The following is an 18,490-nucleotide window of genomic DNA, read 5'->3' as shown; positions in this document are numbered from 1 at the left end:
CACGAAGCCTCGTCTTTTGACAAAGAGTTTGGCATCAAGTAGTTATCTACTACTCCGTACTATGTTCATAGACACATGGCCTGTAGTCTGTTCAAGTCGACGCCAACTTGGCAGTGTGGTGCCCAGAATCTCCCTCATTTGGAGATCCTGCCCCTTTTCTTTCAGTGAACACGGGATTGACCACTGCTGTTACACAAGAGGTCACGCAGCGTTGCGGCACGGACCGACCCTTGAACCTAACGATAGTTACACAAAGGCTCGAGACCTGGTTGGCCCCTTGGCCTTCCATGTTCAGGGGCTGATTGTTGCTCTGCGTAAACAAAGGTCATGTGCTCCAAAAATCTCTGATAACAACACAAGTTATTCTCTGAATAGAATCACCGTTCCAAGCGCTCACATTACACGCCCCCCTATCACAACTGTCATGGTCACAGGACACGGCCACGGGCCCCGAGAGGTAGTCAGTTCTGCCATGCAGGAGATGAAACGAGCGGAGAGTGGAGTTTACTCTCTCCAAGGCTGTCAGCCAAAATACTCGTCACAAAAAAGACGTCTGGTAGCTGCAGCGTCATCTAGGACTTCCCATTGTCCTTGGGCTTGAGCCACCCTGAGACGGGGTCATGTATTCGGACGCGTGAGCAATGGAGCGGATCCTCTCGTGTAATCTGGATTCCTACGTTTCTCTACGGAGTCATCCAAGGCCATCTGACTTGCCATGGACCACCTTGGCGTTTGAAGATGGACAGGTTACGACGGGGTCACAAGGTCACAGGTGTTGGGCTGGGGGCACCGCATATGTGCATTAAACAAAGAAAATGGGGATGCCGCGAGGCTAGAATCCGATTATTTTTGGTAGTCTTTGTTGACAACGTACAACCATGGAAACGAGTCACAAATTGGCAGATCGCCTTGCGCCTTGGGTTGGCAGACTGCCATCACACGGGCCGCGCGTTGGCTGACCGTCTGAGCACCTCGCCGCGTCTTGACCTGCATATTCTCTGTGACACTACATGAGCCAAGAGCCAACAACCTAGGACTTGGGCAGAAATCCAGCGACATGGGGGTTCAGTGCACGTTCACAGTGAGGCCGCCCATCGATGAGCATGGCAGCCTGCCAGAGTGTCCGTGAAGGCAGAAGGCTGCAAGAAAGCCAAGGCAGAAGGCTACAAGAAAGCCAAGGCAGAAAGCTGCAAGAAAGCCAAGGCAGAAAGCCCAGGAAAGCCAATGCAAAAAATGTATATTAACCTTGATTCCCCGTTGTTCTGTCCGCTGTTCTGCTTCTGTTTCCCAAGGCTTCTAATCATCGTCACGAACGCATACGTGTCAGACAGTGATCAAGGAAGCAAGCAGGATAAAGCAATAGCGGCCCTTGGCCAAATATATCCGAGTATATCCAGATACAAGTATGCACATCCTGGCTCTCTCTCTCTCTCTCTCTCTCTTACTATAGCCTCTGACAACACAATAGCAAACCTTGAGTCGGAAAGACCACGAATATCCCTTCCGAGACCGGAATCGAGGGCAACTCCTTGAGTACCAATGCTCGTCCCAGGCATCTCCAGCGCAGATCTTATCGAGCTCGTCTTTAAGAACGCTTTTAATGCGCGGAGTTGCATTTACGATGGCCTTGTATAAGAAACGCCCCCCTCCTTGAGAGAAAGAATATAGGCGACACATAAAGTTATAGCCAAAAGGATACAGGAAAAGTTTAGCGTCTACGTCAACCCTAACATTCTCAGCAAGCAGTACAAGAAAATTGCAGAGCAGGAATCAAAAGAGGCACTGAGCTTAAGCACTCTAATCTCCCGTGAAGATAAAACAGTGGATACTAACCTTAAAAGATCTTATACAAGGCCATCGTGAATACAACTCCGCGCATTAAAAGCGTTCTTGAAGACAAGCTCAATAAGATCTGCGCTGGAGATGCCTCTAAGATTCATGTCTAACTTCCAGACCTCTTACAGAGTCTGAGGGCGGTGCTGTGGAGACAAGCACAAGCACAAGCACGGGGCGCCTAGACGAATCTCAAGTCTGCACAAGACGACATTTCCTTTATAAGACGACTCGGCTGTTGAATAGAGCCCGAGGTTCGGGATTGAACACCATCTCGTGCAAGTTTTGCCGAGTGACTGGCGCAATGCCTCATATTTATGGACTAGGAAGTTACGAGCCTACGAGGAACGGCAAGATACTTTTCTTTTTACTCTGTCTGCTCAAGTTTCATATAGTTTTGCATGTAAAGACCTCGTGGACTAATGAGGCAAGGAGTAGTGACCTAAAGCAGGTGTCTATCTATCCCGCTATAGACTACAATATACTATGACATACTATGATATACTATGACATATTATGGCATACTATAACATACTATGACATACTATAACATGCCATGATATACTGCAACATACCATGACATACTACAACATACCATGACATATTATAATATACTATGATATATTGTTATATCCTTCATGATGAGTGAATACAGTCTATTATAGACTGTCGGTCAAAGGCCATAGGAACTGAGATGTTGCATAACCTGCATTGCAACATCTGGCCGACGGTGGCCCGCTCGGTCGGGCACTACATCACGCAACACACCACAGCGGGAATAACAAGGCCAATGGAACGGAGGGAATTTAATGGCCGGAATCAGGATAAAGAGGGCTTTGCGGGTGCTTCTACGAGCCAAGTGCAATGGTACAAGGCCCTGATGTCTGCATCACATGCAGTCGGGTTAGGGTTAGTAAGTGTGCTCAATGCCCGCCAGTCCGAGACCTCTGCCAATCTAGGCATATGCCGTTAACCACAATGCGCCCCAGTCCGAAACAAGACAATCCCGTTATTTCTCTATAGCTACCATCTCTACTTTGGGCATCACCCATGGGAACTTTCCAGGAACGGTCGAACCAAGACCAGTCAGGCCGTATAGGACGGCGTAGCCAACTGAGACTACAACAACTCAAGCGGGAAGACAAGATGAAGCAACTCCATCAAGCAACGCACCCGCCAAGAGATGGTATAACGTTGGCAACCCCCAAACTAATAAACCTAGCGAAACTACCAAACTCTCCCAGCGTCTAGAGTAAAAGCGGCAATGCCCGCGCCGCCGATTCACACCAACTCGACTCTTTCAGCTCCCTCGTACCTGCAAGCCACGCCCCCCACGCGCCAACTTAAGCTTCAAGGAATCCTATTCACGCCACCCCGCGCTCGGATGTATACGAGATGCTAATCACCCGATCCCAGCCCTGTCACGACAATATATAAACCCCCTTCGCTCCCTTGTATCCCAAACCACACAGAGCAACTCTACCCCTCCCAGTGCCAAGAATGAAGTCAATCGCCCTCGCCCTCGCCCTCGGGTGCGTGACAGCCTCAACAACCACCGACCGCCCCTACATATAGACTAACAAGCGCAAAATAGCTGCCTCGCCTCGGCCTCGGCCGTCACGCCCGGCACGAAGCCACGGCCAAGTCACACCGACATCCCGGGCTGCCCGGCGCCGACGACAACGCCCACCACCGCCAACCCGCCTCACACCACGCCCGGCCCCTCGGAATGCGGCGTCACGACCACGCACACGTGGTACGGGAACAGGACCATGGGCTGCCAGTACGACCCGTTGGGCGGCTGCATTGCCGACGGTACGTTTCGGATCCCGTCTTGCGAAGGAGCTAGAACAGACTGACTGACTGACGTGTTATTAGCAATTCTCACGCTGCCGTGCGGGTGTACAAAGGCCACCAACGTGGTGCAGCAGACGACGACGGTTTGTGCAACAGTGCCAAGTGCCGTCAACTGCGTCACTGGATTCATGTTTACGACTACTGCCACGAATTGCTAGCATCTAGTCAAGTCAGTAGATGGATAGATAGGATGTGAATGTCAACAGCTGCTATTCGATTTACACTTGACCCCCTCGCCTTGGTCGGAACACCCCTAAAAGTACGCCATTGCAGACCACCCAAGCACACCTTCCAGGTCGTCGCGTAAATCAGCGACGCTGTCGTAGCCTCCTCGCAGCGCGACGTCTGTCCGCTTCGCGGCCCCCAACTCGCTCCATCTGGCTAATACCGTGCCGTCGACCAGGGCCCTGCCCGACGAGGCTGCCGTTTCCACGCCCACCGCTACCGAGGACTGGTCTGGGTACCGGTGTGCTTTGCTGTGAAGGCCGCCGTGGGGAACAATCGCCGGGTGCAACTGATTCGTGACGGACAATAAGCGCCGGTACGTGGATTCGGCGAGGGGGGAGAGCGCGGCAAGCTGGCCCGAGGGACAGGCCAGCAGAAGCATGTGTGACGATGACGAAGAAGAAGCCTGCGGATAGGATGGGGAGTGGGTTCGCGGCAGGAGAAGTGTCGATGAGGGTGTGTTTGGTGTGACGGCAAAGGATGTCCGGTGCAGAAGCAGATGGCCCTGCAGCGACTTGGGGTGCTCCGGGTTGAACTCCAAGATGTGCAAGTCTCCCTCCGCATCGACCGCTACCATGGACAAGTCCTCGCCGTCGGGTAAGAAGTCGGCCGCCAAAAGGGGCAGCTTGCCGCTGCTTTTGCCCAGTATCTTGAACGTGTAGGGCTCTTCGGTATACCCTGCGAACCACAGGCCCTTGAACACATCTGCCATGACGCAGAGGCCTGTCCCGGGGAGCTCCTTGACGCTGGCTACGTGGCAGCTCATGTCCAAAAACGCTACAGGCAACAGAGATCCGTCCTCCTTGAGACCGCGGACCATGCACTTCTGGCCCTGGGCAACGAGCATCAATCCCTGCGCCCCAACTTCCGACAAGGCCGTCACGCCGCCTCGGGGTATTTCCTCCTTGGCGATTAACTTGAGGCGTTTGTTTGTCTCTGGCCGCCCTGGTTCTGGAATCACCGTCACAATGTCAAACACCTGCACTCGTCCTCTGGTTGGCAGATCCTCCCCCTTGGACAGCGCTGTGCCGACAGCGACGAGCATTTTCCTTTCCTTGGTTTCTTCTGACACCTCAAGGTGTAGAGTCTTCATGCTCTCGATTGATTCGCAAGGTTCCAGCTCCAGCTCATGGATTACCGTCCATGTTACTGGGTTAATGAGCTTCAGGATGCCTCGTGCCATGGTTGGCGGAAAGTTGCTAGTCTCCTTTGCCCATTCTTTGTGATAATCATCGTCTCGAGGAAGTTCAAATTGCTCCAGCTTGGTGCAGCCAACCACATAAGTGCCCGTAGGATGGTGATACGAAATCATGCCCACATCACCATCCAATGCTATCTTTTTGACGGAAACTCCTAATTCGGTCAAGTTGGCGTTACTTGGAAGCTGCGTTACTCGGGCAATGCCCTCCATGTCGACGTAAATGAATCCTCGGTCACAACCCTCAGTGTGGAACGTGCTCATTCCTCGAACGCCCAAGCCTTGCAGGCCCATCACCCGCGGCTCACTGTGACTACTCTTCAGCACAAAACTCGGTGAGGCATTTGGAAGAAAGACGGCGCCATAGCCATTCACATTTGCACACCGTCGCAGTGGCACGAATCGCGGTGGTTCTGCGTCATCCTCGGATACCTCTGGAGCCGTCTTGGCAAGTGATGTGTTGACACATTTTTTGAAAAGCAAAGAGGCTGACAACTCAGCGTCGCCCTCTGCTTGATATCGTACAGGTTCGTAGATGGTCAAGTCATCACTAGCATGTCGTACCTGACATGGTTAGTATTTGAATGTGAATCACTCCAAGGCACTTACAATCAGGTATGGCGTCTGTGAAATGGCATCGCCCAAATCAGCCACAAGAATTTCCGTAATGCTCTCTTTGCTTGCCCCCTTTCTGGCTACAAAGGCTGCCGACAAGAAGGGTGGGATCGAAGTAAGAGCCTCTGCAACAAACACAGGCCTGGACACATCAGGCAGTGCGTAAACCTACGTCTGTCAGCGACGCACCCGAATCAGCTTCATGTAGAAACTTACATGCAAGGCACCAACTGAACTAAGCAAAAACATCATGATTCGATCCGTCTCATCAGCTTGCTGTTCGTTGACATTGTTCTGGAAGATCCCCTGTGTATCATTGTACAGGCATCCTGAGGCCCATTTGGTCGACTTAAGGGTTCCATCTGGCTTTAAAACCTCCTCCAGTTCGTTGTTGCTATGTATTTGGGCGATAAAGATGCTACTATCATCTCGAATCAGAAGCAGATATGGGTCGACTATGCTAGCACTCGTAGCTCGCGGTTCCGCCCCTGTGTCTTCATCCAACATGGGGAGGATTTGGCTCAATCCAAGATCTGGCTCAAATTAGCACACACCGCACTTCCCAATGCTCAGCTGTAGGAAGAAAAAAGAGAAAGAAAAAGAAGAAGCAAGAGGAATAAAACATACCCCCGTCATAGCATCGAACTTCCGATTTGAGAACCTGAATGATTCGCATCTGCTTGCCCATTGTTCCGGCCTCCACAGTAAATCCAGCAGCTGGTTCGAACTCGGTATCTTTCAACGTCTCGAACCCAGCCGCCGTCAATGCATATACATCCGACGTCTCATAGCCGTCAAGATCAACCTTGGCCACGATCATGTACTTGTCGTATTGTCCAGTTGTGTCGAAGTCGCTTGCTACCGCTGCGCCCTTTGACAAGGGTTTCTTGGCGCACATGGTCCAAAAGCCTCGTGCTTCCGGGAAATCAAATCTACCAATGACCTTGGGTTGGATTTCTCTATTGAGGATTGCCACTGAACCGCTGGACCCTCGCCCAACGGCGCATGCCAACTCCAACTCTGCAGTTACGCCCTTGGACAAGGTTGCTTCCTCGCTGTCGGGCACCAATGCGGGAGCGCCACAAGCAACATCGCGAATGGGTGCAATACTCAAAAGAGAATCTTGGATGCGGAAGCTGACTTCGCCCGGCTTGGAGCCCCCGTTGATGGTTTGGCTTGGCTTGGCCAGGCTCGCGTCGTTCCCGTAGAGATCGTCGTCTTCATCATCATCCAGGTCGAGATCATCAACATCCAAAGCAAGGTCTGGATCCAAGAGTCGCGACTTCTTTCTCTTCTCTTGGCCCTGTTTTCTCGACCAGCCCAGCACAATGGAGTCATTGCTTTCACTGCCCAAAAAAAGGGTATTGCTGCCTAATTTCGAAATACAAGACACTTGGCTTTTTATCAAATTCCCTCCGTATTCAGCACTAACCAGTCTGATGGAAATTTTAGACACGGTGCGGCCGTCGATGTGGAAGCAAACGATGGCTAGACGCCCATCATTCAGAATCAACAGCAGCTCACCAATATCATTTGCCAACAGTTCAACGGCACAGCCCTCCAGTCTCAGGCCCAACTCAGATTGGTCCACTAGGCTGAATGATGTCATTTGCTTTGCCATGTCGTTGACAGCCACGCCATTAGGTTTGCCAGACTGATCAATGTGGATAAGCTCATTTTCGCCCACGAGCAAGGCGCCTCCCATGGGAGCGGGAAGGGCCATGACTCTGAAAAGGTCTTGTGGAAGTCCCGTGACTGACAGAATAGTTGTTGATGCTCTTTGTTGCAGATCCAGAGTAAAGACCTTGTAAGTGAGGTGGTCCTTGATACCAAGCGCGGCTGATGGTGACTGCATCGAGGACAAAATGCCAAATGTGGGTTCCCTATACTCGTGCAAAAAGGCAAGGTGTACAGGATGCAGTAACGATGGATCTAAAAGGGGTAGTCGCAGGACAAATGACGGAGTGTATCTTGATTTGACCAAGTCGTGGTCTCCCGGGCCGTCTCCGTTGGTCAGAGGCAGCTCCTCCTTGACGGGACGAGGCCCGTCCAGGTCTTCATCCCAATCGTCCATTTCCAAATCCTCTTCGCTCTGGGTAAAGGGCAAAATGGCCAGGTTTCTGCTTCCAAATTTGAAAGCAACACATCTGCTGCCAGGATCAGCCTCGAGGTAGTTGACGTAGTCGCCAAAGGACATCTCCCATGGCGCGCCTTGTAATTCGTCCTTTTCGTAATAATGAATGGATGTGGTTTCGAGTGTGTGCCTCTGAGGATGCCACTCTGTCAGGCACATTTTGGCGGCCTTGTAAGCCAGGAGCAAGGCTTCACCTCCAGATGGTGTATTCTTGACTTTGACTCTGGCCAAGCCAATGACAGTCCCTGCTAATGGAATCTCGGTGATGAGAACAAGCTTGGTAATGTTGGAGGGGTCGGCTCGAACGATGAGTGACTCGCCGCCGAGAAAAGAAGATTCGAGGCCATCGTCGTCGTTGGCGCGGCGGTCGAAATGTACATGGTCCTCTTTGACGGAGGACTGCGCGTCTTGGGCTTGAGGATCAAGTTCGGCAGGAATTGATCTGGTGGAAAAGATCTGTAGGAGGGAGCCTTTGGCGACGACGAGGTTATTGGCAGAGGCAGAAGTCAACGGCAAGCTCAAGGAGTGTGTGACGGCCGAAGGAGGCACGAGCTCGGTGTACACCTGCATGGCGCAAGACCATTATCCCAGCATCCGGGCGAGTTAAATATGAAGCCAGCCGGGTTCCGGGGAGTCGAACGAGGATGTGCGGCTTCGGAGCGGCGGCAATGGACGGTATTTGCGCGGCAATGTCGAGGATCGCAAATAGCCAAGGCTGAATTTGAAGGTGCGCTGCGCACGGTGGTGACTCTGGTGAGCTCCAAGCATGGATGCACCAAGGCTTCGCGATCCACTGAGATTTGGGCGGATCAATTCGCAGCCGCGCCGGCAACAATAAAGTGGTGCCTGCCTGGCGTGCACATGTGCATTAACAGGGGGGCTGCGTAAAGTACTTAGCACCCACAAACTTGTATCGATTGATGTCAGCGGTGTCTACTTAAAAGTACACACATGCAAGTACCTACTACCGACGTACTATCAATTGATGACTGGCGTACTTAAGTAGGGACAGCACACATGCCATGCCCAGCTCAAACCGCACATGAATGAATAGCTCCCGTCCTCAATGCTCCAGATTTCATCTTGGCTCAAATACTCAGACCCAACTATAGCCTTGTATCTGCAAATGCTAGTCCCAAACGCCTCTCAACATCGGAATTTTTGACCTCGAAACATGGGATGCCAGTTGCCCAGCAATCAATCACTTGCACCGTCAGCTCACCATGTCTCAGCCCCCAGGGCAGCAAGCTCCACTGAAACAAATACTGAAAGCGCCCAGAACCAGGCATGGTACCAGAATACCTGCGTGAGCTTTAACCAATCACATGGCGCCAGAACCCCGGCTGAAATGGCTACCCGTCCGTCGCCTGGTTGCACGTTCCCGTTCCTTGCTGCCGTCTCGTATCCATGACGTCTCCATCACCGAGTCTCCACGACAGCCCGAACATTAAATCCAACCCACGTTGCGTCACGCCCGTTTTGCCTCCCGCTTTGCTCGGCTTCAACAGCTTCAGCATCTCGCGTCCAGCTTCGCCCTCGAGCCTCCATCTGCCATCTATTCATATCAACCGACCACCAATTCAGCGAACCACTTCGCGACGCCGTCTTCCCAGACCAATGCCGACCGTCCACCATGGCTGACGCAGGTCTCGTGCAAACCAGCTTGATCTGGACCACATACGCCATAGTCGTCGTCCTCTGCTTCCTCGCAGCCATCATCACAACCTTTACATGGCAAACCCCGCGCGACCGTTCCGCCGTGGTAAGCATCGTAGCCATCGTCACTCTCACCTCCCTGCTCGCCACCGTCCTGCTGCTGCCCGTCGACATCGCCCTCGTCTCCGCCACCAACTCCGTCTCGCAAGGCGCCAAGAAGGATTGGGCCACTCCCGAGAGAGTGAACAGCATCCTACTTACCCTCAAGATCGTCTACTACTGCTTGTATAGCGCCGACGCCTTGCTATGTCTGGTCGTCATTCCCTTTGCCTACTTTTGGTACGAGGAGTATGACGAGATCGAGTTTGAGGAGCAAGGAAGGACATGGCACAGCCGATTCTGGGCTGCGTGCAAGTACACATTGTTCTTTGTTGCCTTGGTCGTCGTGCTGTTCCTGCTGGGCTTCTTCATGCCGTCTCCAGGGGACTCGTCCAAGGCACACTGGGACTTGGACTACTTCAAGGATCTAATTGCACGGAATCATGCAGAAAAGGCCCTTACTTTTGCCCTGGGCCTGCTGATCACATTGGGAACTCTCCTGTACGTCGTCTACACGGGTTCGGGCCTGGCCCTGATGCCCATTGCCTTTATCAAATCCGCGCCCTCCATGTCGGCGCCTCAGCTCTCGGCAACCACAGCTTCTCAGCTGGAGCAAAACCGCGAAAGGCAGCGCCAGCTTGAGATGCGCAATTCCGGCCGCCAAGACGGAATGTCCCGCAAGGACCGTCGTGAGCTTGATGCGCTCATTAGAGAAGAGCAGACGCTGGTGCGTCGCGAACGCCTTGCTGCCGAAGCACAGGGCGAAGGCAAGAGCAGAGTATATCAAGCTTGGCTCAGACTCTGTGCTCTATTGCGGCCACTCAAGATGCTCTGCGGCATCCTTCTCCTGGCCACCTCGCTGCTTATATGGGTATCCATGCTCATCACGGGCATCGACAAGGCCAAAAACTCGGTATGCAAGCAACGCTGCGGCTACATCCTCGGCAACATTCACATCTTCCAGCCCCTCAACTGGGTCTTTGTCAAGCTCGCCCGCGTCTTTCCCATCGACTATGTCCTCATGGCGCTGTTGATCCTCTTTCTCTTTAGCAGCACCATCTCGGGCATCGCCACCGTCGGCATCCGCTTCCTCTGGATCCGCATCTTCCAAATCCGTCGCGGCAGAACTGCCCCCCAGGCGCTGCTCATCGCCACCGTCATGCTCACGCTCGCCGTCCTCGCCATCAACTATGCCGTCGGCATGTTCATGGCGCCACAGTACTCCATATATGGCACGCAGACATTCTGCTCCAACAAGCCCGAGTACCCGGGCGCACAGCCCTCTTGCAAAGGCCAGCCAGATCTTGTGCGTCCTTGCTCGGAGCAGCTCGACTTCAAGCACGCCAAGGATATTTGCACGCCATCCGTCATGTCTACATTCCTGAACCGCATTACCATGACGTGGCCATTCTTTGGCATTGTCGATTTCTGGGCCCAGTTTGCCTTTTTGGCCGTATTTTTGATCGTGTTCGCAACAGCCATTGTGCGCAGCCCAAGAGTAAATATCGCCGAGCTGGATGAGGATGCCGAGGATGCCGAGGAGGAAGGCCTGTTGGCTGCTACGGGGAGACGCCTCAACGCCACGTGGGAGGATGTGCGTAGGAGTCCAGCATATGGATCGACTCGGAATGGGAGCAGTGGCAACTCGAGAGCGTAAATGAAGTTTTGGGTTGTTGTTTTTTTTTTTTTTTCAATTTAAGAAGTAGGGTTAGGCAGCATACGTTTTAGGTTTGGGAAAGCACAGATAGGCAAGCTGGAGTTGAATTGATTTATTATTGGCACTGATGGCGGAGACAGGAGTAGCTGTAGGAGACTTTGTGAATTATGGTCATGTAGCAACAAGGCTCGATGAGTCCTTTGAGCCCTAGCTTGTGCCGCGGCCAGTTTTGTCGCTTTGTTTCCTGGAAAGGCAAGAACTTGATGTTCTTGTGTGTGTGTGTGTGTGTGTTGTGCCCTGGTCTGCTTGATAAACAGTCCTTTGTCGTAGACTACAGGCCTCGGGGGTGTCGGCGACGACGAGCCTATGCCGGTACAACTACCGCGCCGCAACTTCTGGAACCATGGCGGGAAGCCTGTCATGAAGGAAATGGCTCGCCAGGGGTCCAACGAGTCCAAGACTACATTGCGAGTTGGGGGTATGAAATGGTTCCAGGACCATCTGGCGTATAGTGAAAGTAGATACACTAGCAAAATGTACAGACACGGATCCCGCCGTTTCCCTCGCTATTTGGAGCAAACACCCTGGCGGGCGAGCATATCGCCGGCTTTGTGCAAATCCTTCCGGTCGCATAGATGGAACCGGGTGCTGCCGCGCTTCGACCACTCTGGCATCCCGTCCCCTGGCTACACCCACCAGTATAATCGCGGCGTCTGTATCGTCCTAGACCACGTACAGTAGAATAGGGATGCCGGGGGTAATAACACAACCGGCCGCCTGTTCAAGAAGCACAGAAACACAGACCGGCTGCGGTTATACGACGGACATGGCGGGACAAAAGCCCGGCGTGCTCTCCGAGCAGCAGATTGCCCCTTTGAGGATTCCGTCCCGGCGAGTGCGCCGGCAGCGGGTTTGAGCAACATCTGGTGGCCGTCTTGTGCTGTCCGGTCCGGTCTGGTAGTTTCCAGCAAATCCTACTAGGCCCCCAGCGCAATCTTGCCCTCCTTGCCGCCGTCCCTCGTGAACTGCACCGCCTTGTGGCTCCGTTCGTCCCACGCGGCCGCCGGCCCGACGTGCATCTCCCTCCAGCACCGGGCGCAGTAGACGTCTCCGTCGCACCCTAGGCACCGGAGCGTGGCGTCCTCCAGGCACACCGTGCACCAAGACTCGGCGTCGTCGTCTGTGTAGCTCGTCCTGCTCGTCAGCTTGTTTGCGCGCTTGGATGGTTTTGACGTGGGCACCGAGGGGAGGTCGTCTTGTGCCGTGGGGGCGAGGAGGGCGGCCATGCGTGCGGTGATGTCGTCTAGTCCTCGGGGCTTGGGCGACGTGTCTTGCGGGAGGTCCGGGTTTGCAGGAACCGACGGCAAGGCAATGTCTGTCTCTCCTTGTGGTGGTGGTTCTTGGCCCTGTTTGCCGTCCTGCGCTTCGACTTGTATTTCGTCTTTGAGCCGGGCAAGTACGTCGTCCACCTCTTGCGCCATTTGCTCCCCGTCCGAGTCATCCGAGTCGGCTGCTTGCTTTGCCTTGTTGCCGTCGGGGTCCTTGGGTATTTGGGCTGATAATTGCTCCAGGAGGGCGTGGACATGTTCGTCCTTGGACTCGGGTTCGGGGGTAACAGGGTTGTCAAGGTCCGCGAGCATCTCCTCTAGTGCCCTGTCGTCTGTTTCAAAGAGGGCGTCTACATCGTCCTCGCTGGTTGGGGTCTTTTTTGAACCTGGCGCATCTGCTGTTTGTGTTGTGGCCCGCTCTGTGGTTTTGGCAGACGCTGGCGAGATAGGTCCATCTGCCTGGCTGCGGAGATTCTTGAGTCGGGCGGCGAGCATGTCCCCCTTTGTTGGCGTCTTGGCTCGCTCAATGACGTCGAATTTTATACTATGGATGTTAGTGGTCCGCATTTTGACACTATTGAAATGGACGAGGGGCGATGTGCCGTACGGATTTGATGCTGGGATTTTGGGCGATCCGCCCTCACCGCGGAGGGCTTGAAGCCTCGAGAGGAGTGAGTTATCGACGTCATCAGACATGTGGACTTGTTTGCACCCTGGATGCGTCTGGGAATAACCCTCCTAGCGTCTGTAGACGAGACTTTGTGCCTTTTGTGAAGGCTCCGGGCTGTCGTTTGAGATGAGGTGAGCAGCAGGTCAGGTGAGTAGGTTCAAGGTTGCGCAGCCACACGTCTGAGTGAAAATGCGCAACTGGGAGTGGGGATTGGCATCTGGAGTCCATCTGCAGCCTTGCATTTACATCCATAGCATCACCACTACACATAGGTACGGCTTGGCAACAATTTCTCTATAAAATGATCTAAAGTCTAATGAATAACACAAACCTGGTCTCATCACTCATCATGGTATCGTTCCCTCCAACTCCAATCACTGCCCATCAGGCCGCAACCAATCAAAGGTGTGCAGAAGTTCAAAATTAAAAAAGTCATTCATGTCTCCCGAAAACCCGACTCCAAAATCACCAACCCAGTCCATCGGCGCGGTGACCTGCGGCGCGCCCTCATTCAAAGCCTGGTCTAAAACGTGCCGCACCGCCTTCTTCACACTGCTGCAGCTCTCCGTGTTGGGAGCCATGGGACCAACCCAGTCCAGAAATCCAACCAGCAGACTGAGTTGCTGGATCAAGCGCGACCTCGTAATCGGGGGGTTGGTGCTACTACTGCGGCTCGGGGTGGTTGCTACTGAGCCCCGACCACGGAGCAATTCCATGCAAAGAATACCGGCGGCCGGCGCGGCATAGCACATCAGTAGCCATTCGGAGTCGCCCGACACGCCGAATAACTTTTCCTGGTGCGTCCAGAATATGAGTGTCAGAGAGATCATTTCGAAGCTGATGTCGATGATTTCGGAGCCGAGCACGGAGCTGCCTTTGCTGAGGAGACGCTCGATGAAGAACATGTTTTGGAGGTGGTCGAGGCGGATCATGACGCGGCAGTACAGGGTAGGCCCGTCCGTGTCTGGATCATTTATATCCGTGTCGCGGTAGATGAGGACTTTGGGGAACCGGTCTAGGGCCTCCAGCTCTCTCCTCCGCAAGTCGTTTCTGGTGCTGGAGTTAGCCAGGAGGACATGCCGATGGGTACACGACCGCCACTTACAAGACTTGGTCTGTATCACCACTCGGCGTGATCTGGAGCGCGATTTCCAAAATCTGCTCCTTGATCAGAGTCAGTATCATCTTGGCTCTCATCATGGTCCCGGAGAAAATCTTGCCCCTGTTGTTCCACCCGTGCTCGTCAACATTGGGACTGTTGGCCAGCGAGTTGCCGTCGCTGTTTAGCAACTCCTCGTCGCTGACATCTAGCGGCAGCGGTGTCGTGGCAAACCTGCTGCCAATGAGCGGAGGCCGGCCGGTAAATGTAGCAACGACTTTGTCGCTCTTGAAGATCATGCTGTAAAGCCGACGCTTCATCTCCGAGCTGATGGAGTGGTCATTGATCATGGAAGGCGGCGTGACGTGTAAACCAAGGAAGCTAGTCAGAGCGGCAAGCTCCCCGTGGATTCTCCAGAACTGAATGCCTATTGACCAGTCAGCTTACATGGTGGTGAAAAGCGTGAAGAGGAAAAAAAACAGACGTACTTGCATCGCCGCTGATGATGGACTGAATAATGCCGTATCTGTACAGTAGGATCGCAAGCAATGAATTGGCCGTGGAGCCATTCTTGCATATATCCACGCACATGCCCGCACCGAGCGTATACTTGTTGAGCAGTCTCCGTCGATCAGTATCACGCAGTTGCTGGGTCTCGCGGAGCTCAGCATTCTCGGGGAGCGATTTTGTGCCCAGTGCCCAGTAGCAAAACAGGAGCCCAAGCGACTCCCACCGCATCTTTTGGCCGGAAAATGACCGCAGCCACGCGATTGGATCTGTGTGCTCTTCCCGGAGTGGTATCGAGCTGTTCCGACACAGAATCTTAGCCATGGTTGTCAGGTTGTCCTGCGTCCTCGTGCCCTCGAGCACATCGCCAAACGTGATCCATAGGCTCTCGTTCAATATCTGTGCCGCAAGCCGACACCACCCGTCAATTGGATTTACATAAAGCTTAAACAAGGCACTGCAGGTCGCACGATCTGGGATGGACCGCAGAATGCTCAGTGACCTAGAGGACGGGTGTTCTTCGAACAAGGCAAACTGCAGGTCCTCGGCTTGCTCCGGGGTTCGTGCACTCTGCGGCAAGACAGTCTGGGTATCCTGGAAGACGGCGGAAAAGCTGGTGGCCCCCAGATATCCCACGTTATTGTCAGGCTGAGGTGAGAAGTCGCGCGGGAGCTCAGTCGGCGGCTGCGTGGCAAGGCGTGGTGAGGGCGAAGCAGGGGGCGTAAACTTGAGCCGCTTTTGCGGCGGCTGGTCAATGACGTATATGCACGAGTCCATGATATTTCCGCGCCGGCACCTCGAACAGACGGGCAATTGATGGTCGCACGCTACCTTGCGCTTGCGACATGGTTCACACGCCTGCTGACGGCCGTTGCGACGACGTGGAGCACTCCCTTGAGCGCCGTCGAGGCGGCTGGGTTCAGGAACAGATGTCATTTGAGGGCGGCGGCACAATATGCTGCTGGCATTCTACAGCATGTTTTTGAATGCTGAGGATAAATCGGCACGGCTCGTTCCTTGTTCGATTGGTCAAGTGTGAATCATGGCAGAGCGGCATCGCAGGTGGCTTTGGAAGACGAATGGTGTAAGTCGGTGCTCGGCGCTCGGCGCTCGGCTCTCGGCTTAACGATGTCCAAGTTGTCTGGTGCGAGTGAGGCTTGTGATGCGACAAGATTTATGTTGCCAGAGTGCTTGTAACTTTTGGCCACATTGGCAAACTGGGGTGCATTTTGTCGCATCTATGTTTTGTTGCCCTTTCTTGTAGCCTGCATGATCACAGTCGCTGTGCAAGAGATTGAAGCCGTGGCACAATCCAAGTAGCGTCGAAACCGATCGCGCCTTCGACAGCTACATGAGCTCTCCATAGGTGGCTCATCCTAACGTCCTAGTGATGGGCATTAAAACGTCAACTGGTTGTTTCCTCAGTCAAACGCCCAGTGGCGCCTAGCCGCAGGCGAAGCAGATCACGGGTTTTGCGATGCCCACTAGGCAGCGAGTCCAGACGCTTTGGTGATGGCGAATGGCTTGTGATGGTCAGGTCCAATGTCGTCTTCGGTGCCGAGTACGGCCACATGCAGGTTTGCTGGGGTGAGGCTCTCTCCAAGGCACTGAGCTTGTGGAGGCTGCGCCTCACAACCTTAAGCCATGTGGAGTGCGTGATTCTGCAGAACAAATGGAAGATTCCAAAGCGATGAGGTGCAGCGCCAGGGCGCAGGCGCTGGACTGAACATGGCCGTCTGTTCATTCATTGTTCGAGTACTCCGTATTTTGGTAAACATGTCAAGATGCTAGGTACTTTGTGCTCTTGATTAAGGATTTCGTCCGTCTTGGCAAGACCCTGAATACTTTTAGCTGATTTCCATTGCCCACATTTCATTCAGACGCTGTCAAAATGAAAGGACAGCGACTATGGCAAAGCAAGCCGAGCGTACTCCAGCTGTAATACGGAGAGGGGACTACTCACAAAGGACTTCGATCGCCAGTCATTTTGTGGTTGCAACTACGTATGTATATCACAAAAGGCCTGGCGTCACAAAGGATATGGATGTCGCTTTCTAGTGGTAAAGGAACGAACAAAGTCATGATGCAGCCAGTTGTGCCGGAGCCCACCATCCGGATCCTTGCACACGTACTCCGTACTCCAGTCCTTTCAATGTTTGCTCAAATCAACCAGAGTACAAAATGAAATGCGTACCAGCCACACCATTCAGCGTCCCAGTGTTTAGCGGCACGGATGTTGCACATGCATGCATGTGCCCCGGTCAGCCCCTGTTCAGCCACTGTTGGCGGATCGAGAGCATCCAAATGGCAATTGATGACGTCCAGAGGACGCCACAGCGAGGGTGCATTCATCGTTCCGGCTTGTCGGAGTGAGGAACATCAAACCAACGCCAAGACAACACGCTCGCTAGTCCCATTACTCCTTCCCCATCTTACCCAGACTAAAATCATTGCTATTAAAGGCACTGGCCTCCCCTGGCTGCCTCAAGTTCACATTTCTTTATCCACAGTTTACACTCCGTACTCTTTGCAGCAATCAGCATTTTGTCACAATACACTTTTGCATCATCACTGACGACCCGACAACCCGATAAACCCAGTGCGGTCGCTTTTGGTTTCCCTCTAGGCCCTGCATACATACGTCTGCGCGGGCCTCCAAGTCGACCTTCGCTGGCATTTGCCCCCGGCAATCGGTCGCATCTGGTGACCCACCCATATATACACTCAACATGCGGTTCGACTTCACATTCCTTGCAGCGATACTGCTGTCCAGTACTGCCGCAAACGTTATTGAACCTCAACATGCCGTTAGAATAGAAGACGTCACGCAAGGCGACGACTTGTTCAAGCGAAAAGGTGGTGGCGGTGGCGGCGGTCGAGGAGGAAGTAGTGGCGGAAGCAGCGGCGGCTCGCGAGGAGGCAGTAGTGGAAGCAGTGGGAGCAGCGGCAGTGGTAGTCGTGGCTCCGGCTCAGGTGGTGGATCGTAAGTGCTGTACCCCAACGAATCGCTACCACGGCTGAGATACTTACAATTGTTGCTTCAGGCGTGGAAATACCGCCCCTGGCTCCAATGCTGGTGGCACCTCGCGGGGAGGTTCGGGACCTCCTCGTGCATTTGGCGGCGGTTCCTACTACGGCGGAGGTGCGGCAAGGCCCTACAGATCTGGTGGCATTTCACCCCTCGGTGGTGCTGCCATTGGCCTTGCAGCCGGAGCTCTCCTCTTCTGGCCTGGCCGTTGGCTTTACGGGGCGTATCTATACCCTTACCATAACCACTATGTCTTCCACAACGCCACCACCAACAAAGAAGAGAGTCTTCCTGTTGTTTGCGCTTGTGGCACGTATGAAGTATGCGGCTGTGATGAGAACAACAGCACAATGACAGAACTTGTCGGCAACGGCACTTACGATGCTCTCAACAAGTCTATCATCAACGTCGGGGATTACAAAGGTCAAAAGACGCTCCTCGTCAATGGAACCCTTCCCAACGGCACCACTGTGGATGGTCCAGATGAAGGCGCTGGTGTTGGTGTTGGCATGAAAAGTTTGGTTGAAGCTGCTGGCCTGTGGCCCGCTGTGGTTTGTGTTATCGCTGCCATCTGCCTTGCCTAA

At 53.7% G+C, this 18,490-nt stretch overlaps 6 protein-coding genes across 6 annotated transcripts; 3 read left to right on the top strand and 3 right to left on the bottom strand.

Moving 5' to 3' along the window:
* Positions 1–3,333: 3,333 nt before the first annotated feature.
* Positions 3,334–3,848, top strand: MAA_11323 (transcriptional repressor involved in the control of multidrug resistance; the record flags this gene model as incomplete). The annotated part of the gene is made up of 3 exons (XM_011413311.1): positions 3,334–3,365; positions 3,428–3,648; positions 3,712–3,848. The coding sequence occupies 3 exons, from the start codon at positions 3,334–3,336 to the stop codon at positions 3,846–3,848; spliced, it is 390 nt and encodes a 129-aa protein (XP_011411613.1).
* A 95-nt stretch (positions 3,849–3,943) lies between these two features.
* Positions 3,944–8,432, bottom strand: MAA_08128 (protein CFT1; the record flags this gene model as incomplete). Its single annotated transcript, XM_007826126.1, has 4 exons — positions 3,944–5,677; positions 5,723–5,896; positions 5,945–6,261; positions 6,356–8,432. The coding sequence occupies 4 exons, from the start codon at positions 8,430–8,432 to the stop codon at positions 3,944–3,946; spliced, it is 4,302 nt and encodes a 1,433-aa protein (XP_007824317.1).
* Positions 8,433–9,495: 1,063 nt separating this feature from the next.
* MAA_08129 (LMBR1-like membrane protein) lies at positions 9,496–11,274 on the top strand (the record flags this gene model as incomplete). The annotated part of the gene is made up of 1 exon (XM_007826127.1): positions 9,496–11,274. One exon carries the CDS (start codon positions 9,496–9,498, stop codon positions 11,272–11,274), a length of 1,779 nt encoding a protein of 592 aa, XP_007824318.1.
* Positions 11,275–12,251: 977 nt separating this feature from the next.
* Positions 12,252–13,298, bottom strand: MAA_08130 (uncharacterized protein; the record flags this gene model as incomplete). The annotated part of the gene is made up of 1 exon (XM_007826128.1): positions 12,252–13,298. The coding sequence occupies one exon, from the start codon at positions 13,296–13,298 to the stop codon at positions 12,252–12,254; it is 1,047 nt and encodes a 348-aa protein (XP_007824319.1).
* Positions 13,299–13,646: 348 nt separating this feature from the next.
* Positions 13,647–15,814, bottom strand: MAA_08131 (N-terminal binuclear Zn cluster-containing protein; the record flags this gene model as incomplete). Its single annotated transcript, XM_007826129.2, has 3 exons — positions 13,647–14,322; positions 14,378–14,798; positions 14,860–15,814. 3 exons carry the CDS (start codon positions 15,812–15,814, stop codon positions 13,647–13,649), a joined length of 2,052 nt encoding a protein of 683 aa, XP_007824320.2.
* A 1,793-nt stretch (positions 15,815–17,607) lies between these two features.
* MAA_08132 (uncharacterized protein) lies at positions 17,608–18,490 on the top strand (the record flags this gene model as incomplete). Its single annotated transcript, XM_007826130.1, has 2 exons — positions 17,608–17,861; positions 17,923–18,490. 2 exons carry the CDS (start codon positions 17,608–17,610, stop codon positions 18,488–18,490), a joined length of 822 nt encoding a protein of 273 aa, XP_007824321.1.

This window comes from Metarhizium robertsii (assembly GCF_000187425.2).
Source record: "Metarhizium robertsii ARSEF 23 chromosome Unknown MAA_Scf_6, whole genome shotgun sequence".
In the NCBI taxonomy this organism is placed as follows: Eukaryota; Fungi; Ascomycota; class Sordariomycetes; order Hypocreales; family Clavicipitaceae; genus Metarhizium; species Metarhizium robertsii.
This window is presented reverse-complemented; position numbering and strand designations above follow the sequence as displayed.